The sequence below is a fragment of the Melopsittacus undulatus genome, chromosome Z (genome assembly GCF_012275295.1).
Source record: "Melopsittacus undulatus isolate bMelUnd1 chromosome Z, bMelUnd1.mat.Z, whole genome shotgun sequence".
In the NCBI taxonomy this organism is placed as follows: Eukaryota; Metazoa; Chordata; class Aves; order Psittaciformes; family Psittaculidae; genus Melopsittacus; species Melopsittacus undulatus.
In genome coordinates this window covers 74,751,147-74,774,809 of record NC_047557.1, presented here as the reverse complement: position 1 = coordinate 74,774,809, position 23,663 = coordinate 74,751,147, and the positions used below count along the sequence as shown (strand labels likewise).

The following is a 23,663-nucleotide window of genomic DNA, read 5'->3' as shown; positions in this document are numbered from 1 at the left end:
TTGGTTTGATGACAGTCCAATAGTCCTGCCTTGGACAGTGGTCTGAAACGAATGCTTAAAGAATGAGTGTAAGACAAGGGACAAGCAATAAGTAATGGTTCTTCCATTTTATTTTCCTTCCAGCTTCCAGCAGTTTTCAGTTTAGGGAGTTCCTAAATCAGAAGCTGTTACCTTCTTTTAATTGTACTCCTGTTGTATAGCTCCCCTCTTCAACTGTGCTGTATGTTGCAGTTCCCCAGACGTTTGTTAATCCTTGTGCTTTTTGTCAGGAGTTTACAATCCTATCCATTCTATTCAAAAAGCATAATGGAGAAACTGTCAAACTAGAACTAAGCAAATTAGTCCCGAATAACATCCCTACAGTTCAGATGCAGCGCTATATAAAAAAAGACATAATCTGCTTTCATTGTCTGAGCCATCATCTTCATATGCTCCTGCACTATCCTGGAAGTCTAAGTTTTTGCAGACTTGCTCAGTGTAAAAAATGCCTCTGGCTGTTCATCAAAGGGATGTGAATCCCACCCTTTGGATTGCAGGCCAGTGTGGGAAAATGCTTATGGTCAGAGAGCCAAAGCCTCCATGTGAAGGAACTAGAAAAATAAATAGGAGGCTGAAGCCTATATTGCGTGATGGGAGTTTATGCATGTATCAGCATTAATTATTGCAATATCAGTAGTTATCTGTAATTCCCATTGCACAATCATGCACTAAACCCATGGTGGGGTCCACTGACACTTTTAGTAGGAAGAGAAGCTGTATCTCCGAGCCATTTCTCTGTAAAAGGCACTTTGCAAGGTATGTATAAAGAAGAGAGGATTTTAGCATTGCTGTGTTATGCGTGTGAAAAAACAAGCTGTACAAGGACACTGCTTCATACATTATATATGGATGGGCACTATAATAGCAGACTGCTAAATGATTGTCTGTATCCATCTAACCAACTCCAATAAAAACAACTGCATTGTCACCTGAAGAGAGCTATCCTTGACAGAACAAACAGGGCAAGGATGCGTGGGTGGCAGGAGGAACAAGATGAAAAGGAGGCTGAAGTTTAGATTGCATGGTGGAGAGCAGCATTAATTACTACAATATCAGAGGTCATCCGTAATCCCATTGTCAGCTTTGTGTTCAGCACAATTACTGGGCTATGCTAAGCACTGCCAGAGTAATCTCATTCCAGAAAATGAGGTGCTTGGAGAAAGACAGGATTGCAGATGTCTAAAGCAGATTTGTTTTCTGCTTGCCTTCAATTTTGCATCTGTTTGTTTGGATGATGTTAGGTAGACACAAACAAGCGGAGAAAATGAAAGCTATATATTCATGCTGCAAAACAAGGCATGTTTCATCATCAATAACAAGAAAACTTTTTCTTCTGTTTGCAGAGGCATAATCCTCGCATTTTCAATTTTTAATCCATTTGGAGGTTTGCTTAATTTGTGGACTGACATAAACATAGAAGCCCAAATTAAATGTGCTCAAGTATTATGTTTACCCAGTGCTTTCTTCTTATTATCTCCTACTGTAATAATTCTTTATCTTAAAATAGTTTATCTTACTCCTGTTAAGAGGGGGAATCAGTGACATATTTCCCCATTCTAATTTACCTCTGAAGAGATACCAGTGTAAAACACATGGCTAACTAAAACCTTCTTCTGTTTCCTTTTGCACAAATGTTTTTGTTCAGGAGGGATTTATTGTTGTAAAATACAAGGGTGGAAACACTAAACTGATCTTTTGTCTGCGGAGTTACTTGGTCCCCATACTGTTGGTCTACAAGTGAAATCTGGACTCTACTGATCATTTGCTTTATGGTGCAAAACAGTACATAACTTGTCGCATCTAGTTACGTTTGAGATTTTAAAAGAAGCCTTCAAGGTAGTTTTACAAATATGGCATCTTCATGTGAGTTGATGGGGATTCTTTGGAGAACTGAAAAATTATAAATATGTCATTCACTTTTTGTGTGTTGTTGACTTTTCCCATCCTTCACGGGATCCATTCACAATCATGTAGTTATTGGTACACCTTTGCATTCTGTTGTCTTCAGGGACAATGGGGCATTGTGGACAAAGGCTTATGTTTGGTGAGAACAGAAGAAGCATCATTAGTTTGGTGCATACCAATTGTCACCATAGGATTAAAACCAATACTGCTTGAGTTATTATTTTGCTGTTTAATGACACTAAAATAACAGCTCCAGCTGACAAAATCTTCCTTGTGAATCTGTATTATCAGCCTGTCAACCAGCTTTTTATTTGCTGAGTTTTGGTTATTTTTTTTTAAGTTTCTAGCATCAAGCTTTTTGTCGTACGCCAGTGTGTCAGCATTATTAATAAAAACAATTTTCTATTTAATGACTGATGTTGACTACACTGAATTGTATAGCATCACTGTAGTGACATTACTACTCCCTTGGAGACTGCAGTTTCTGAAGCTGTCATGATTTTTGTGAAATGAACTGTGGATTTAATAGAGGCAGATTTATAACAGCAAAATATAATGCAGCTTGTGCTTGTTCTGCAAAGTATGTATCTCAGTTTTATTTAAAAGACAACCTCTAAAACCTGCAATTACTTCTTTCCTTCATTGTTAGTGGTCTATGGCCTATCACAGCTCTTAAGTGCTAAAAGAAATAATTGATATTTTAACTTGAAGGAAAGTATTGTTTGTGTCTCAAATTGAGTGTCTTGTGAAGAGGCTAGTTTGTAGCCAGTACTTTCTCGATACAAGATATTTGATGGATCCAAAGGTGGGTTATTCAGCTGAGAGTTTTCAGGCAAACTAACATTTCTTGAGAATTCAGAGAGTAATAGCACCATTAGAGCTTTGGTAAGGAGAAAACATGACTCACACATCTATTTGAGTATTTGGAATTAACGAGCATATGGCTAAGACATGCCCGTTTGCTCTGTGGTATCTGACTATCCAAAATTGTTTTCAACTACTTTTCAACTGATTAATGAAAGGATATTGAAAGGCTTTCTTGTAGAATAATATCTGATTAAAAATAAGAAACTAAAGGATGAGTAAACATGCAGTCCTAACAGTGGAAGGAGAGTCCTAGCAAAACTTCAGCTGAAGCACTGGATGTTCAATAAATAAGAAAGAAACTAAAATAGTATGATAATTTAAAAAATGTACTTAGCATTATTAAAATGGACTGAGGAGTTTGAATCCCCAAAAATATAGTTTGACCTGGCTGTGAAACAGAAGGTTAAATTTTGTGTGGTCACATTCAAAGTGAAACTACTCAAAAAAACCAAATCAAACTGCTCATGGTGCATGTGGAGGTATATTAAGTCTCTGGAAGAGATGGCCCTGGGTGAGCTTCCTCAAGGCCCACCTGCCAGAGCTGTGCTTAGGGAATTGCTTAATTCATCTGCACTGCTATGGTCAGAGTAGGATTACATTCCCAGTTCCATGGTTTGGACCTTCAAAGAGGTTTTGAGCAGAATTAAGCTTTTGCTTAATATATGTTTCCCATTTTATGAGAATGAGCTGATGCCCTTCAGCGAGGTGAAAAATATGATACTCTAAAGACACATCTTAGCAGTGTGTACATATATATATATATATATATAGGTTTAAAGGTTAATATTGCTTAGAAATTATTATCCAATATAGTATTTCACATGCATCTCATGTTGTTCTGTTCAAATTGAACACAGGAGTAAAAATATCTCTAGTGTCTTAGTTTTAATTTTAGGAGTGGTAAATCTCGTGTTTAACTTGCACTGAAAAACTGACAAACATGACAAACCAAAACCAGAACTGCAGTTCATATAAGCTTGTGCAATAAAGTACATGTTCCCTGAAAGTAGAGATTTGCTTTGGATTTCAGGAATAATCCTGATAAAGCTGAGGAAGGTAAACACTTCTGACTGTATACGATTATAGCTGACAAATTAGAGTTAAGTGCTGTACTTGGTAATTTAGCTGCCTTCAATTTAGAAATTAAAATTCACCTGTCTTTTGTAAGGAATGCACACATATTTCAAATACTGTTTAATGCATCTCAAGCATGAGAACTAGCATGCTTTCAAATCAAAATTTTTCAGAAAGTTCTGGGCCTTAAACAGAGGCTGCCAAATCTAGGATGTCTGTAGGAAGTGAAGGATTGTGATGTCAAATGCATGTTTTTCTGTTGAAAATTACCTGCTAAAGCAAATACCATTGTTCTGGACCCCACTCAAAACTGGCCCTGATACATGCTGGGGCCCTGTCCTCATGCACTTGTTTTTCCTGCTACATCATTGAATAACTCCAGTGCAGCTGACAGAGTTCTGACCCTCATGCTCCTTGCTGTGAGGAGACAGAATACAGGTTCATACTCCATGTCAGTATTAAAACATTGTCGAGCCTTCATCCCACCTTTTTGAACTCCTCTTGGAAGCCTCCTTCTGTTTTCTCACATTTTTATTTTTAAATCATTATTAACTCAGCATACAAGCTGTAAGTGGGTGGTTGATTTCATGGTAAGCTGGAATCAGTCTTGTATGTACGTCTGTGTGGTTTTGAGTTACATATACGTATAAACACACCTTTGTGCACTTTTTTTTCTGTTGTGAAATGACAAAGATACTTTAAGTAAATGTAAGTAACTCTTGAAAGTGCACCATTTCCCTAAAAAAGTAGAGTAGTTTACCTCTGACTTGCAAGCAGTTTATACACAAAAGGAATTTATTCTGATTCATTGAAAAGATATCAGAAACAGAGCTATGATTTGAACAGGTCTTTCATTTTTTAAGTAGTGCTTGATAGCACAATAAAAAACAGTGCTTTTCCAACATACATGGGGCTTTTGAACACATCCTCTATTGAGCTTGCCTGTGCTGGTGACAAAGAATTAATTTTCTTCTGGTACTGCTACACACCTGGCACAGAAGCAGGAGAGAGATGCATTTTGTTGTATTTTGTGCAGCATGAACAGAGTCAAGTTCTGAATGTCAAGTGCTGAATGCACTGACATTATAGTTGGCTGATATATAACACAGAAAAGTAGCAGTAGAACTTTATATTCTAGCCCAGATTCCTGGAATGTTAAAAATGTGGACGAAATCATTGTATTGTACAAGTCACAGAATCACAGAATCCCAAGGGTTGGAAGGGACCACAAAATATCATCTAGTCCAACACCCCTGCAAGAGCAGGGTAACCTAGAGTACATCACACAGGAACTTGTCCAGGAGGGCCTTGAATATCTCCAGTGTAGAAGACTCCACAACCCCCCTGGGCAACCTCTTCCAGTGCTCTGTCACTCTCACAGTAAAGAAGTTCTTGTTGATGTTAACGTGCAGCCTCCTATGCTCCAGTTTACACCCATTGCCCCTTGTCCTATCACTGGATATCACTGAAAAAAAGCCTAGCTCCATCATCCTGACACCCACCCTTTACATATTTGTAAACACTGATGAGGTCACCCCTCAGTCTCCTCTTCTCCAAGCTAAAGAGACCCAGCTCCCTCAGCCTCTCCTCATAAGGGAGACGTTCCACTCCCTTAATCATCTCTGTGACTCTGCACTGGACTCTTTCAAGCAATTCCCTGTCCTTCTTGAACTGAGACATTAATTCAGCGGGGCCAAGATTTCATTTACACATATACTGGAAGACATTTTTTTTGCCTTTAAGAAGGAACATGTTCAGAACTGCACTTGTGTGTATGTTTTGTTTATCTTTCCAGAGCACAACCACGTGCTTGTCCACCCATATCAGCTTAAAACTGCAATTTAGCTTTTGTCTCCATTATCAGTGATGCACAGTACTTGACGATTGTATTGTCAGTGACTTCCAGCATCATCTGCCTACCTTAGCTTTTGCTAAGAGCAGGAAATTGCACTGGTCACTTTTTCTTCTCTGTACCTTCGTATTAATGAGGAATTTAATTATATGTGACTTACGGCCCACATAGGGTAAGGATTTTGTAGCAGTACCACTTCAGAGTTCATTCTTGGGTACTGCTTGAGGTGAAGCACTGCCATGCTTCTGAGAAAATCAGAAGTGTAAATAAATGTCTGTCCTTTTCTGTTCAGATTTGCTGAAGTGCAGTTGACCCACAAAGCAGAAGGTCTTTAGTTACAGACTTTTAAATTTGCTTTTACCAGTTATTTCTGTACTTGAATCTAAGGATCATTTTGTCATTTTTTCTTTACAACCCAAACTCATAACACTTCAGAGAGAGCAAACTTGAGGAAATTGAAAGCTTTTAATCAATTTTATTAATTTTGAAATAAGAATAGTTATTTACAAGTAGTATTTTTGTACTTTTTTTAGTTCTTCACAAAGCAGGTGCTACTTGAGTTTTTAAATTTCCTCTAGTAAAGTATTTGACATGACCGTTTGGGTCTGTTTGTATGCTGTTTGCAATTACAGCCACTTGGGACTCAGAATTATGAGTTGATAATTTCAGTTGGATTCATTTATTTTTTTGTTTCCATTTGCAGGATGTTCTGGCCCACTAGGAATAGAAGGAGGAATTGTGTCAAACCAACAAATTACTGCATCATCCACTCATCGGGCTCTTTTTGGACTCCAGAAGTGGTACCCATACTATGCACGGCTTAATAAGAAGGGTCTTGTGAATGCTTGGACTGCTGCAGAAAATGACAGATGGCCGTGGATTCAGGTAACAGATGGAGCTGAGGAGAAAAAGAAATCTTGATTCAGTTGCCAGAGTCACTTAAGAAACTGATGAAGACAAGTGGTAAACTAACAGCTAGATTCTTATTCACTGTCAGAAATGAGGCCCAGACTTAGAGGCACTATTAGTTGCAAAACAGTTATAATCTTGACTTCACAAATGCACAAATCCTTATATCTAAAAGATGTGTTCATATGTTTCATTGTGGCTCTGAACTATGGAAGCAAACTTAGAAAGACTCTTTCCAAAGAAGCTGCTTTCCATATATGTTACATTGCTCATTAGTTCCTTCGTAGCATTTGTCAGCAATATCTCATGGTAGGGATATTTTGACACATTCAGCTTTCCTTGGGCAACATTCTAGAGTGCTTTAATGTGGCTTGGCTGTAACAGAGCCCAGAGGAATAGCTTGTTGTCACCACAGGCCTGCTCTGGGCACACAGGTTAAGCATTGTGTGCATGATGTAACAAAAAATATTTTAATTAAAGTTGAAATAGCTATTCAACTTCATCCATGGGGCTGAAAGTACATGGCTTTTTCCTTCCCACTCAAGGATGTTATGGCTAGAATGATTTAAATGGCAGTGCTTTTGTTCTGGACTGGATTTCTCTGCACCTAGCAAGTGACTTCAGTTAAAGTCCTGAAGCAGTGAATATGAAGTCCTGTGCCTTTATTATAATTAATATAATGATTTATCTAGTGATTGTTGCAGCTTTTTATCTTTATGGTGTTTTCTTCTCATGGTATGTAAACTGGGCTACACTTTGGCATTTTCAGATGTTAGTTAATAAAGGTGATGTTAGATGCGTATAGAATCATAGAATCATAGAATAGTTAGGGTCGGAAAGGACCTTAAGATCATCTAATTCCAAACCCCCTGATATGGGCAGGGACACCTCACACTAAACCATGTCACTCAAGGCTCTGTCCAACCTGGCCTTGAACACTGACAGGGATGGAGCATTCACAACTTCCCTGGACAACCCATTCCAGTGCTTCACTGCCCTCACAGTAAAAAACTTCCTCCTTATAGCCAATCTAAACATCCTCAATCTAAGTTTTAACCTGTTAAGCCTTCTCATGTCAATACAGTCCCTAATGAATAGTCCCTCCCCAGCATCCTTAGAAGCCCCCTTCGAATACTGGAAGGCTGCTCTGAGGTCTCCACGCAGCCTTCTCTTCTCCAGGCTGAACAGCCCAAACTTTCTCAGCCTGTCTTCATATGGGACGTGCTGCAGGCCCCGTTCGTCCTCATGCCCCCCCTCTGGACGTGTTCCAACAGTTCCATGTCCTTTTTATGTTGAGGACACCAGAACTGCACACAATACTCTAAGTGAGGTCTCATGAGAGCAGAGTAGAGGGGCAGGATCACCTATTTTGACCTGCTGGTCATGCTCCTTTTGATGCAGCCCAGGATACGGTTGGCTTCCTGGGCTGTGAGTGCACACTGAAGCTGGCTGATGTTCATTTTCTCATTGACTAACACCCCCAAGTCCTTCTCTGCAGGGCTGCTCTGAATTTGTTCTCTGCCCAACCTGTAGCTGTGCCTGGGATTGCTCCCACCCAGGTGCAGGACCTTGCACTTGGCACGGTTAAACTTCATAAGGTTGGCATCTGCCCACCTCACGAGTGTGTCAAGGTCCCTCTGAATGGCATTGTTTTCCCATATATTTTGTCACTGTAGTCAATATCTTTTGCCAGTATGGTCAGTAAGTGAAGAAGGTGCTTCCCTCCTGCCACAAGAGTAGCAAAAGATGGTACCTGAACATACTGTCTACGAGGTCTAAGCTGAACTGATTGTATGTCCCTTGGGTGTGTCTTCTTGAACTTACCTTTGTGTATGTGGCATAATTTTTGCTCATACTCAAGTTTTTGTACTGAATATTTTTTGTAATTTTTCTAAGCAGTTCCCAGACATATGGGGGGAAAGCATGCAGGGTTACTTGTTAATTTTTCTTGTTGGGAGGGCAGGCACAAAGCACTGCTTGATGAAGTTTTCTGAAGCTGGTGTGGTGAAAGTGCTGAATTTTGTCACTTCTGAAAACTGAAATTGGTGTGACTGTTTGTTATTCACTGCAGAGTGAAAGCACAAAGGCCCTTCAATGTATCTGAGGTTGGTTTTCTTCCATAAAGACCAGCGGGGTTAGGAAGTCTCTAAAATTTATACATTGAAAAAGGACTGCAAAGAATAATGCTAGGGGACTTCCACAGAAATTTTTTCCCAAGAGTAGGAAGCTAATGTAATGTTAATGGGTAATAAAAAATCAGTATTGTAATAGCTTTTGGTCTGCTTTAGGGTGTAGGCATTATTAGATAAGCTGCCAGAAAAAAATCAAAATCATTTAACATTGGCCCCTTAGACATGTCTTTATTAGGAGATGAACTGGATGAGCATAGCTAATGGTATGGTGCTTCCACATTTGTACTTGGCACCATGGAGGCAGCTATCAGGTGGCTGTGCAGGTTCTATCCAGCCCAGAGCAGTGTTTGCCTTGGACTTGTCTCCCAGAGAAGTTTTCTCTTTGCTCTTGCCTGGAAAACAAGTTGGAGAAAATGTGTCTACAAATTTCAGCCCATGGCACTAGGTTTGAACAGTTTGTTCTTTGTTGGAGTTAATGACATAATCCAGGAAGTGACATTCCCATGCAAGTTATTCTGTAGTTCTGACAGCTATAGTATGTAAGGACTTTCTAGAGGCTGATTAATTGGTATGATTAATTAATATTAAGCGCATAGCATTCCCTTCTTTTCCTTCTAATTTTTCTTTTAAAATAAACTGGACTATAGTTTTCCCAAAACTTGCTGAGTTTATTTTCTTTTTTAGTTCACAGCTCCTCATAATTTAAAACCAGAAATTTAAATCTCGAGAGGATTTTTATTTTTTTCTTTTTAATTTTCTGATGACTTTTCTCCTTAAAAAAATCTGGGAACAGAAAAGCTAAAATTTTTCAGGGAGATTATACTTGTAGGGAAAAAAGCACTTTTTAGTGTTCTGCAGAAGCCCTGTTTGGATTCGGCAAGGATATAGATAGACCTCCACAGACTCAAACTTTCTGCATTGTGTAGTAGTTCCTTACTTTAGAGAGCCGTCTTGTTCTTCAAGCATGAAATACACTCTAAGAGACAGACAGTGCCTGACCCTTGTATTGGTGAACAGTTTCTGTTGAGAGAAGAGGAGAAGCAGAAATCCCACATCTTATTTTTGAACAGCTTCTGTAACGGCCAGGGAGATAGTTCAAAAGTGTTCGTAGAGTTACAAAAAGTCACCCTGATCTATGCTAGGTTTCAGGCTACATTCCTTCTGGTCTTGTGGGAGAAATGTTCCCTCTAACAATAGCCTAGCCTGAGTTTTTACTTTATCATATCACTAGCGTGTTCCTAGATCCTAACTTGAGGATTCTGTGTATGGGACCTTTTCCATGTTGGTCTGAGTGATGAAGCCACGGGTCCAGAAGATGCATCCTGAAAAATGGTGTGAATGTTTGGCAAAGATTAAATGGAAAGTTCCAAAACCAGAATCTCCATTTTTTAGGACATGGAAATTAACATTTAGTGCAGTCAACCTGAAGCAGCAGCTTGTTGCCCACTTACAATTTCTAATACGAGATAAATTCTAAAGGAAGCTGTGTATGATGGGCAAAGTTCCACAAAGTATAATTATGTGCAGGATTGTAGCTATTTTTGACTTGTTCCATCATTATCAATTTTCTTTGTCATTTAATTTCTTTTTTTATATGTATCTTGGCAAATGAAAGTTTTGAGTGCTTTGCTTATTACTTGTAATGAGTGCAGAGTTTTTTCTCTAATGTTTCAGGTGTCTGACATATATGAGCTAATTAGTATTCAATTTCATTTTCCGGCATTCTCCCAGTGAACTGAAAATTGAAATTGCCATTTTAAATTTACATTCTCAGCATGTAATTAGTAATGGCACTACAATGCTTGTAATTGCCTTGTGATTTAAAGGGTCAGTGACCATGTTTTTGAGAGCAAATTAAAGTCAGACTAAGTTGTATCTGCCTTTTAAAGTTCTGCTGACCTCTGTTTCTCCTCAGGCTGGCTGTGAAAAAAAAGCACCTATGTATACTGTTTACCATTTTATCGATGACACTAACTTTTCATGTTTCCAAACAGGAGAAAAAATCCCACACTTCTATTTTTCATAATTGTTCCTGAGATTTAACTAAAATGCTTGTTGCTCGATATAATCCCTTTGCTTTGGTCTGGTAACAAGTCTTTTTTGTCAAACCTCTTTAAGAGAGGACTGGTTTCTCTTTTCCCTTTTGTCATTTTTCATTTATGGGTATATAACAGTGTATTTATGGTGAAAATATGCTGTTTCTCTTTATTCTGATTTCACTTCATCTCTGCTCCTTCCTTGTGCTTATGTATTTTTTTTTCTATTCATATATATTTTGTCAAGATAATATGGATTAGAATAGACATAGCCAAGGGCAGGATTGATGTTTCTATTATCTCTCCACCATATCTGAAGTCATAGTAACTGAGAATCAGCAGCACAAACTGCTGGCAGGAGAAGGACCTTCTAAATGTTACTCCTCTCCAGTGGTTTCTAACCTAGGTAGCCATGCCTATACCCTTACGTTTCTTCTTTGCCCCCAGTTTCACCACCCAAACCTAAAATTTCTTAGCTCATTTTCCCCATGCTGATGACTAGTTTCCCTTTTGCTTCCTGTCGTGGTTTAAACCAAGTCTGCACAGCTCGTTCACTCACTCCCCCCCTTGCTCCCCCGACTCCCGGAGAGTTAGGAAGGAGAATCCAAAGAATGTAGCCCCCACGGGTTGAGATAAGAACAGTTTAATAGCTAAGGTATAACACAAATCACTACTGCTACTACTACTACAAATAATAATGATAAAGCAAATAACAAGTGAAGAGATTACAACACCTCACCAGCCACCAACCCATAACTCACTCCACCCTGCCCGACCGAGCACTGACCGACACCTCCTCCATTCCCCCCCAGAGCTCCAGCCCTTCCGGCTCTCCCCCAGTTACATCCTGAGCATCACGTGCTAGCCTGGGTCAGGTGTCCTGTCTCTCCTTCCTCCCGGCCTCCCCTCCTCCCTGGCAGATCATGAGGCTCTGAAAAGGCCTTGGACAAACCAAACATTTGAGCAGTAACTCAAAACATACTTGCTATCAGCAACTGTTCTCAGCCCAAAAGTCAAAACACAGCACTGCACCAGCTACCAAGAAGGAGAAAAAGTGACTGCTACTGCTCAAACCAGGACACTTCCATAATATATTACCCTCTTTTATATCACTGCAGTTACTGTTCCTGTGATACACAGAGACTGCAGACATGGTAAATATGCCAAAAATCCATAAAGTGAAATGTCACGGAGAACACTGTAACATATCATGTGTAAGAACATGAGATAAATAGAAAAAATTGGTATAACTAGCAATGCAAGGACTGGCATACAGTAACAAAATCCTAAATCAAGTAATGCATTTAAGATGTATAAGTAATTTTGGAGAAACTATGTACATTTAGGAATTATGTTGGGGGATGAAAGAGCAAGGTGAGTGAATATTGTCCCATAAAATAATAGTCTTGCTTCTTTATTCTTTTGGAGTAGGTATGATCTTTTTGCTCTGCAAATAATACCAGTGCAATGGGTTCTGGGTCAACAGATGAACTTTCCTAAATGTTAGTTTGCATCAAACCAGTAACACACACTACCAACATTGCAAAGCTTGGAGTGAAGGAGTTTGTAGCAGAGTTTCAGTGTCTCCTGCACTGCATTGCAGGAGAGGCTGGGCTAGGGTGGGTGATCAATGTACGAGACAGTCCTAAGAATATTCACCTCAGAGATACATGATAGATGGGATTGTGAAGAGGACCCCTACTTGATGCAAAAGTTTTAATGCCCTGCCAGAGACTGCTACTGCTTTGCTGTCTTTTGAGCATGGAAAATGTTTTTACAAGGCTAGTATCAATCAACAGCCACCAAGAACATAAATTACATCTGGAAAATGTTAAGAAAATGAGCTAATTACTGTGTATCTGGGAGTTGTGACTGAGCACCTAAACTGTTGCTGGAGACAGTTGTATGGAAATTTAAGCTATTAAACAGAAAAATAAAAAAACTATTTTGCTATCTTTCATTGAAACAGCAGCAAACATTTCTCCAGAGGCATCAGTATGGTTACCAATTGTTTTTTAAATAAAACAGTCAAATATTCAATTGTATTATTGTGAGAAGGGTTAGGATTCGTTTACAAAACATCTGGACTGCTCAGTTCAGTGGCACACCCAAAAAATTGGACATATATTTGATTCAGGTTGAATAGTTAGCTTTTTCCACCTAGGTTTTATTGCATACAAATACATCCAAGATGTTTAGTTTGGGTTTTTTGCCTCTTAAAATAATTAATCCCTTTCCAGGTCTACTTCATGTATTTTATTCTTTTTGGGGAGTCAATTTCTGAATGTTAAATGTGACTTTAAAATGGAAAATTTAGAAGTCTTATTTAGAATATATGAAAAGAGCATTCTAATTCTAGCATTTGTTCCCTAACTGGCTTTTCTGAAACTACAAGCTTCAGTTCAGATGAAGCTCCATATTTTGAGATAGAACAGTTTGATGCTGCCCTCGATCCATTCTCCGCCCAGCCTGTAATTCATGCTTGGGATTGCTCTGACCCACTAAGTACAATTAAAGCCACAAAAGTATAGTTCTTGTAAAGCTTGTTCCCAGAGGAGGAATCGGAGTGCTCAATTAAGGACCAATATATTAGGCATCCCATGAAATGAGTGGACATGTCCCGTGCCTTAGAGGATGTGCACAGACTCAGGATGCTGCATGGGTGATTACAACATTCATCCAGCAAAAACAGAGCATGAGGATTTTCCTTAAGCATTCATTAAAAATTTACCTGAGAACTAAATAGATTATCAGTGTGTTCTTAGATACGATGTTTACATTAATACAGTTGAAATACAGCGGATTTGTACAGCACAGTGATAAGGATACTTGTTTGAGAATATCTCAGTTCTAGTTTCTATTCCAGAAGGCATGTTGGTACTTTATTTAGTGATTACTGAGAATGCTGGGTTTTTGTGTTTTTTTTTTTTTTTTTTTTTTTTGTTTTGTTTTGTTTTGGGGGGTGGGGTTGTTTATTTTTGTTGTTTTTTTTTTTTCTTTTTTTTTTTTTAATATCTAAATATATTGGAATAATGTTTCTGGGGGGTGGAACTGGCTAGTTTGGGTCAGGTGTCCTGTCTGCTTCCTGCTGGATTCCCCTCCTCCCTGGCAGATCATGAGACTCACAAAGTCCTTCGTCAGTCCAAAAATTTTGAGCAGTAACTAAAAACATCGGTGTTATCAGCGCCGTTCCCAGGCCAAAAGTCAAAATCACAGTGCTGTACCAACTACTAAGTAGGAGAAAAAATGACTGCTACTGCTGAACCCAGGACAGTATCCACCTGTTATTCCATACCATTCATGTCATGCTCGGATCCCACATTTTTAATATACCATCACTCTTATCTCAGTGCTCTCTTATCTTAGTGCATGAACCAGTCCCTATAAGTCTGCTGAGTCCATTTGGTCCATGATGTCAGGCTCCATCTCTCATAACAGTCTTTCAGGAAGAAGAGGCTGTGTGCAGTGTTCACACTCGTGCATAACCTGGGCAATAGTGTCCATTGCTAAGTCCACCCCTCGATCATGAGTCCATCTGTATGTTGCATCTCTGCCCTTATGCCCTGAAGTGTCATGGGCCCACCAGGCTCAAAATAATTCACCCTCCCCTTCAACAGTTTCTGCAACTTGTCATTGGGGACTCCATACAGCTGCCTTCTATCTCCAATGCTTCCAGAGCACTGGAGGGACCCAAGTGGACTAGATACTTGCCTGTACTGTCCCACACACCCTGCCACTCATGACTGTCCAGCCTTGGGGAAAACCTCCCGGTCCTCCTATATTGTCATCTAACCCTAGACAAGATCCAAACCCAAATCTGCTTAACTTTTGAGATAAGACAAAGTGGTCATGGGTAAAACACACTCTGTATGTGTGCCAACATGCTGATACCAATCACAATCAGCAGGCACATCCCAAGGGTACCCAAAGGCCATTCAAAACCTTCAGAACTCTCAAATGATGCTGCTGTACTTGTCACTGGGGCTGGTGTAGCTGCTATGCTTGCCGGCTCTCTCACCACCAGCTTCTCTTTTCCTGAGTCCAGATCTTCATCCTGTGCCATGTTGGGAAATGCTGCATGGTCTCCTGCACCCTCCTGGGGCTTGGGCTCACTTGGCTCAGCAGGCGGCTGCTGGGGAATGCTCTTGACCACCGTGGGGCTGGGCTCAGCAGCAGAGCTCAGCTTCTCCACGAGTCTCGGCTCCTCCTCCGCCTCCTCCTGCTGCTCGGCAGCCGCTTCCTTCTGCTTCTCGACCACCTTGACTTTCTCCACCAGCAGCCGCTCCCTCCTGGCCTTCGGCCCTGCTCCTGCCATCACTTGGTCCCCAGGGCTGCTCTCCCTGTCCACTTCTGCCTCCTCCAGCTCCCAGGGCCGCTCCCCCTCGGCTCCCCGCAGCCTCACAAAGACAGAGGCGAGGACGAGGGCCACGACGGTGAATTGCAGCGGAACGGCAAGGTACAAGTCCACACCCACGTCCATCCAGCTCTGCTGCCAGAGCCCGCCTGTATTACAAGTCATTACCATAAAGTACAGTGAAGCAAGAACTTTAGCCCAAGGCCCACACTTGATAAACACTAACACAGAAAATACTGGCTCTAAGTAAGATACAACATTCTGAAACTGTGAGATCAAGAGAAACAACTTTGAGAGCCAATAAATCAGCACTGTGACGAGTAACAATTAATCCAGTCAGATCTGTCATTATCTTCATGCCCCACTTTGGGTGCCAAAAAGAACTGTTGTGGTTTAAACTCTGTTGTTAATTCGGCCACGCAGTCTAGCCCCACCCCCCGCCCCTGCTCCCAGAGGGATGGGGAAGAGAATCGAAAGAATGTAACTCCCACAGGTTGAGATAAGAACAGTCCAGTAACTAAGATATAACATAAACCACTACTGCTACCCCATAAGCGAAAGAACAAGGGAAGAGAATACGATACCACCCCCCGAAAACAAGCCCAACTGAGCAGAGAGAGTGCCCTTCCAGGTCCCTTCCAGTTATATCTCGGGCATGACGTGCTGTAGTATGGAATACCTCTTTGGCTAATTTGGGTCAGGTGTCCTGTCTCTGCTTCCTCCTGGCTTCCCCTCCTCCCTGGCAGAGTATGAGACTCACAAAGTCCTTGATCAGAGTAAACATTACTGAGCAGCAACTATAAACATCGGTGTTATCAGTGCCATTCCCAGGCCGAAAGTCAAAATCACAGCACTGCACCAACTACTAAGAAGGGGAAAAATTGACTGCTACTGCTGAACCCAGGACACTGTGAATGTCACAAATCTAATCGTAATCACCATTAAACACAAAAAATGCTCTTACAATAAAAATTTGTAAGTTCCATCATTCTTATCCTCAAGCAGGAATCAATAATGCATTGCATAGTGCTGGGGTCTTTTTTCTCCAAAAAAAAAAAAGGCAATGAAAAAATCAGCAGATTCTACATCCTAACTTCCAAAGAGCAAGTATACACCAGGTGATAACTATTTGCTAATAAAATGATAAAACCCAAAATACACAGAGGTCTTGCAGAACATTCATTCAAACATCTGTTAGTAAGAGCTCTAATCAAACTACCATCTGTCAAACCATTTATTTTGTCAAAGTTCATTTCCTCATTCATGAGTACTGTTGTATCAGCTTCCAAAAATACCTGTCATCATAGATTAAATGTTTAATATTACTTAATATAGCTCTCAGCTTAGTATAATGTGGTCAAGTGAACCTTATGAAATACAGTCTCAGAGTCATCATGTAAGGTAACTCAAACCATATAAGACTTAATTTGCTAAACACTGAAAAAAATAGTAAAGCTCTGGTTTTGGTTTTTTTTTTGTTTTTTTTTTTTTTTTGTTAATACCCCAAAATTTTACTTAATGTCGTAGGAGGATTTCCCTGGGGGATATTGATGACTGGCAGTAAGTACATGAAAGCCCTTGGCAAGGGACAACAGAAACTAATAATGAAAGTGCAGCTGAATTCTCTCAAAACTATCCCACATAGGACCTCAGAACTGCAGGAATTAAGAGAGATCTTCAGCTAGTCAAAAACTTCCATAAGTTCATTGACTTCAGTGGGCTCACTACCAATGTCAGCTAGCTGCAGATCTCTCTCAGCACCTATGCATTTAGTTTACAGGATAAAACCATATTTTATGTACTGAAAATGGACAAGAAAAGAAGAAGGACTGGGAGCCGATTTCTTAGTGTAATCATCCAGGTCCCATATCTAGGTATCTATTTGATATCATCTTCTATCTCCTAGGTTCATTCTTTGTACACCCAAACACCCACACACAGATGTCTATCACACAACTTCTGATTGTGGTTTCGTATACACAAAAGCAGTCAGTTCAGAGTTAACATCCCCATGGCAACTGAAACTTGATGATGTTATGAACACTATCCATAACACATTCTGTCAGGTTGTCTGCCAGCCTTAATTCATTATTTCATGTAATATGGCTGAATAACTGAAGTAAAAGTACTTTTAAACATGGTGTTTTGTGTATTTGTAACACCACCCATTTTGACTTAATGTTATTTTTTCACATTTCCCATCCTGATACTAAAAGTAATAGAACCAGCAAGTGGTGACAGAAGTAAGCAGATCTGTGCCTGTCTGGTTTCTCATGTCAGTAGTAAGTTACATGCACAGATGGCCCAGCACTCCTGTGGTGTCTCACCAACTGCAGTGAAGTGGTGTGTGTGCATCATAGTTCTTCTGTGGAAATTGCAGCTGAGAGAAGCTGGGCTTGTTCAGCCTGGGGAAGAGAAGGCTCCTTAAAGGGAGACCTTAGAGCAGCTGCCAGTGCCTAAAGGGGCTACAAGAAACCTAGAGAGGAGCTTTGCACAAGGGTCTGTAGGGACAGGGCAAGGGGGAATGGCTTTAACCTGACAGAGGGGAGACTGCGATGGGCTCTTAGGCAGAAGTTCTTCCCTGTGAGGGTGGTGAGGCCCTGGCACAGGGTGCCCAGAGAAGCTGTGGCTGCCCCATCCCTGGCAGTGCTCAAGGCCAGGTTGGACACAGGGGCTTGGAGCAACTTGGTCTAGTGGAAGGTGTCACTGCCCATGGCAGGTGGTTGGAACTGGATGAACTTTAATGTTCCTTCCAATTCAAACCACTCTGTGATTCTATGATAAATGATACTGTGCTGAGGTGTGATAGTCAAACAAGTTGTATTGTATGTTCCAAGCACTCACTTTCAAACCAGTAAAGCAAACAAGCCTCACTTACTCTTCTGCTAGGCTTGACTTAGAAAAAGCTGTTTCAAGTTTCTCCATTACATCCTAATACATTAAGTGGGTTTTTTTTTCACATGGTACAGAGGCATGTATGTACCTTTACCTCTGTGCTGATAGCCCCATAGCAGTTATGTATATGATGAGTTCGTATGTGTGTAGGAAGGTCAGAGAAATGCAGAGCAATCTGCAGGGTAAAAAGAGAGTACAGCTATAGCTGTGAAGAAGCGAGCATATGATCTCTGGCTGCAACCTTTGTATTTCTCTGTGATTTTACAGCTGGTGGGAAAGTTACTGTTTTGTACATGTTGAAAGTATATGAAGTCACCAGTACCATGATACTGCAGTGGAAAGCAAGGGCTGAAGTAAATTTGTAGTCCTTGACCACTCCTGGAAATGATGATGTGTGCCTTGTCATCTCAAAAACCTTTTAATGTCAATGGAACATCAATTCTTTGGACAGAAAAATGGTAGTGTAGTTTGCCTTGCACTCTTATAACCTTCTTATTCTGTGCGTAGTTAAAATAGGAACACTGTTCAAGTCTTGAATCTTTCAATGAGAATTTTCAGATTTTGAGGGGTTTTCTGTGTGCATTGAAAAACCAATCAATATTTAACATTTTCAGTCTAATTTATTGCCTATCATTCTTCTGCAGGATGAAAAAGTATTTTGAATGAAAGTGCAAACATAGTTAAAATGACTGGCTCACTCAAAGGTGACTTCTTGTGTTTATCAAGTTTGTCTATTGAGTCTTAATTAGAAGAGATAATGAGAAATGTACTGACTGTGATATCAAGATTGGAGGCAGTGATCATGCACTTGTGGAGTTTGCAGTCTTGAGGGAGGTGAGACAAGGAAAGAGTACAGTCAGGACCCTGTATTTTAGGAAAGCCAACTTTCAGCTCTTTCAGGAGTCAGTAGGAACCCCTGGGAACCCTCCATCATGGACAAGGGAGTAAAACAGAGCTGGCAGTTCTATAAGGACACTTTCTACAGAGCTTTCAACCCCCAGGTGTAAGAAATCAAGACCTGCTGGTCAAACTAAAGAGCAAGAAAGAAATGCACAGGCAGTGGAAGCAGGGACAGGTATATCCTGGTAAAAGTGTAAAAGACACAGCCCAGTTGTGCAGAGATGGGGTCAGGAAGGCCAAGGTGGAGCTGGAGCTGAACTTGAAAAGGGATGCAAAGAATAATGAGAAGAGCTTCTACAGGTATGTCAAAGAGGAGGACCAAAGTAAGTGCGCTTCCCCCCGCCCCAAACGTGCAAGGTGCAAGACTGGTAAACTGGTAGCAACAGAGAAGGAGAAGACTGAGGCATTTGAAGACTTTTTTTTCTCAGTCTTCACTGCAGGGTCTCTCCTCATACCTCTCAAGTTGGTGAATTGTAAACCGGGAACTGGAGGAGCAAAGTAACTGTAAGTGAAGATCACGTTCGTGACCATTTGAGGAACCAGAATATACATAAGTCTGTGGGATGTGATGAAATCTATCCCAGAGTCCTGAGGGAAGTGGCTGATTCCATCAGTAACAGCTGGCTTGAGTTAGTTATTTAGCATGCATAAAATAAAGTTCTTACCCAATAGGTGTCCCTAGGAGGAGAAGACAGGTTCAGCCCATGGACTGATCCCAGAAGTTATGATGGAGTCTTCCCCACTTCCTTTTCCTAATTTAACGTATTTATAGAATATAATTCAGGTTGATAACTCCTTGTACCTCTCCCACCATGTATGGAGGGGTCAGTTAATTTCCATAAGGTTATGTCATTGTCTTCGAAAGTACACAGTGTTGTCATGCTGACGCTGTAGGAGACCCTTGGATCAGTCCAGACTTTTCATAGTAACATAAGTTTCAGCTTTTAACTCTGTGCCTATGGAGCTGGAGTGACTAATCATACACACTTTGTTACTGATGTGTGTAAAATCATCTCGCTTTGCTTTTGCAAATACAAATCTAGTTTCCTTGCTTGGCAGCTGCTGTGCGGTTTATCAGGACATGGTGCCTTCAGGTTCCCACTCCTGCAAGGCAATGCAATAGAGTCTCGCCATGGGGTCTTTGCTCTGGTCCACCCTCCAGTCAGTTTTTCTTAGCATGGGTCAACATTGCAGGATTGCCTGGAGAACTATCACTGGGTAGATTCCATATGTGCCAACCATATCCCATCCTGAGAGTAGCAGCTGCATTTTACCCAAAGGTCTCTTCAGTGTTATAATATAACCTTGGGGGTTGGAGAGAAGTGGTCTCTAATTTCCCCTATTTTCCTACACAATTCAACCAACATTCAGGTAATTTCTGAAGGTTCAGGAGAGATTAATCATTTGAGCCAAATAATTTTTTTCTGTCTGTCATGGTTTAAACCAAGTCCCCCAACTCCCGGAGAGTTAGGAAGGAAAATCCAAAGAATGTAGCCCCCACAGATTGAGATAAGAATGGTCTAATAGCTAAGGCATAACACAAAATCACTACTGCCATTACCACTACAAATAATAATGATACAGCCAATAACAAGCAAAAAGAATACAACACCCCACCAGCCACCGACCCATAACTCACTCCACCCTGCCTGGCTGAGCACCGCGTGCTCCTTCCTCCTTTTTCCTCCAGCGCTCCACCCCTCCTGCTCTCTCTCTCCCAGTATGCATCCTGGGCATCACGTGCTATGGTATGGAATACCCCACTGACTAGCCTGGGTCAGGTGCCCTGTCTCTCCTTCCTCCCGGGCTCCCCTCCTCCACCTGGCTGCAGCATGTGCTCAGAAAAGGCCCTGAACAAAAACACCCTCAAAACATGCCCGCCACCATGCAACTGTTCCCAGCCCAGAAGTCAAAACACAGCACTGCACGAGCCACAAGAAGGAGAAAAAATGACTGCTACTGCTCAACCCATGACACTGTCATAGCAACTGACAGTAAAGAAACCATTTGAATAGCACAGTCTTTTCAGCAGTAGCAAAGCCATCTGTCCCCCATATGCTTAATAAGCTACCTCTTTATTCCAGTTGTGTCCATCTAAAACCTTCGTCTCTCTCCCTGCACAACCAGTCTCATAGCAACTAACAGATTATTCTCAAAGATGACAATATGTGGAAATGATTGTTTTCAAATACTCCTATTTTCTTGGTTTGTCTTTCTTCCACAAAGTTTGTAGCAATGTGGATAACAGTTGCCTGAGGTATGAGCAGCATCACCAGTCAGAAGTCCTAGTTACAGATGCAGCTTCAATGTGCCTTGAGTCCTTTATAAACTGACAACAAAAAAAGACTGCATTAACTAGTCAATGTAGTTGCAGATACATGGGAAAAGCAACAGAATAGTATGGTCAGCATAAAACCATCTATGGATGCCAGGCTTGCTGGAAAAGAAAGTTTTAAATAGGTATATGATGACTAGGACTGTCTTGACCAAGGAAGAAAGAGTATAGATGTGTATTTTATGATCAATGTTAATGAAAATTGAAATACTGATTTGTGAATTACTGGCTGTGATAGCATGAGTTACTCACCAGGAGTCTGCGAGCACAGATCTGCTGTGTCACTTGTTCTTCATGTACTCTTTGCAAAAGATCCAGACTTCGTTTGATAGTGGGATATGCAGCATCTCCCAGTGCTGATGTAGCCAGGATTACATAGGAAAGGAAGTCTACCCATTGCAGAGCCCATGTCAACCATATATTGTAGAACCACTCTTCAGTTAGAATCTTCCTCTTCCTTTACAGCAGTAATAACTACAATTTCTGTAGATAAGCTGCATAAAAAGACAGGGTAGTGAACTGTGGTTAAGGAGTGCTGTCAACATGGATTGTTACTATTTGTTAGCACTATTCTCACTTACTGGGTTTGCTCTGGTGGAGGAACTCATCAGGGTTCGTTTCTCAGTGTGTGAGAAAGTGCAATGATTGCAAAAACCCCCATAGGGATCTCACAGTGCCAGAGAAGTCTGATCTTCTGCATGTTCCCTGCTATTCTAGATTTTACTTTCGCCCCCATCTTTCAATGGATGCTTTTAATTACAGGTTCAGCTTTAATATTTAAAAACAATGAAGATAATTTCTTCATCTGGGCAACAGATTTGTAATTTTCTATCACATCCCTTCTTTCTTGACATTTCTTCATCTGAGAAGATACATAGGACCCAGACAAAGCCCACTGAAGTCATAATGGGAATTCTACCAAGTTGTTCTTGTTGGGCTTGTGAGTGGTCATATTTATCATTACAGTTTTATCAGAGTGCTTTAAAAACAAATGGAAAGGGTACAACAGGAAGTACTTCTGATATTTGCAATGGGCACTTTAAGAATTTTCCCTGAATATATTTTCATGATGATTTTAATATTGTACCTTTTGAATTTACTTCTTTTCCCTAAAGAAGAGGATTTTCATGTAGGATTAAAAGAAAAGTGAATGTTTGGTCTTCTGGCTTCAGTTTGACATCCTATCCTCTAGCCTCTACAAGCTATTAATCATAGCTATTTTATATATAGAAATACATATAGATATTTTCTATGACATTTTTCTTTAGTCATTGATACTTCAGGAATATTCTACACATTTTGGTAAAGTTCTTTCTTGGAAGCATTAGCATGCTTAAGACAGGAAGAGTGTTCACAAGTTCAGAGTTTATGAAGGAATTAATAATAGCAATGAACAACTTCAGTATTCCTTGGCTAAGCTTAAATTGCAGGTAGATAATGCCCATTTAATCAATACTTTGTAAATTAGGTAAAAGTTTACAGGGGAATACTTTGTAAATTAGTTAAAAGTTTACAGGGATACAAACCTCTGAACAATGTCACATTGATTAAGGGCCTCCTCTTGAGATGACAGTCTAAAGATGCCAGTATTTGAATAATTCATATCATCTGGTTAATGGCAATCATAGCAACTACCTTTGGGACTAAAATAATGACTTAATAGTACGAAGAAACAGACTAAGCAAGTTTTTAGTTTGTCTAATTATGTAAATTCTCTGAGGCATACATTGAAAGTTTTCAACAAAAGCCAAATCAAGGGAGTACTTTTTCGTGTACCATTCATAACATGTGCTCCTCCATATTAGCATTGCATGGACCAAACAGTACCCACATTTATGTTTTCCCTGCAAGTAGGATTTAACCTATATTCTGATATTTTCAGAGAAAGGCAGATTAAGTTAGTGGGTCAGTTTCTGTCTCTGATTCAGCATGCCTAACTTGAAGTGTATAAATATTCTTCTTGAAGATACAAAGGTGATGAGTGGCTTTTAGATGGTTGGCTGGGGCTAAGACATGAGTACAGGCAAGACCTGAGAGGTATTTGTTGTTACCACAAGGTATGCTAAACTGACAAGGCACTCTGGAAACCACAGTGTTGGGAGGACGTTTGCAGAGGATTTAATAGCAAAGTTGTGAAAACACTTTGATGGATCTGCATCCATATAAGTGAAAAAGAAAAAAAAAAAAAAAGGCTTGGAATCAGAAATAACTGAGTATTTAATCAGTTTGTCCTCAAGGTATAATGCCACAATCTCATCAGAAATAATTATTTGTAAAGTGACATGTAGCAAATGACCATGTTAATTCTCCTAGACTATTACAATAATAAGATAAAACATATTGTTTTTTCTCCATGTAATAAACC

General features: G+C 40.3%; 1 protein-coding gene across 1 annotated transcript in view; it reads left to right on the top strand.

The window, feature by feature from the left end:
* The window catches only part of EDIL3 (EGF like repeats and discoidin domains 3), a 262,647-nt gene that overhangs the window by 165,778 nt on the left and 73,206 nt on the right, over positions 1-23,663 (top strand). Inside the window, exon 5 of the mRNA XM_034072882.1 lies at positions 6,441-6,622. Coding sequence (XP_033928773.1) covers positions 6,441-6,622 — 182 coding nt within the window. The remainder of the gene's footprint in view (positions 1-6,440; positions 6,623-23,663) is intronic.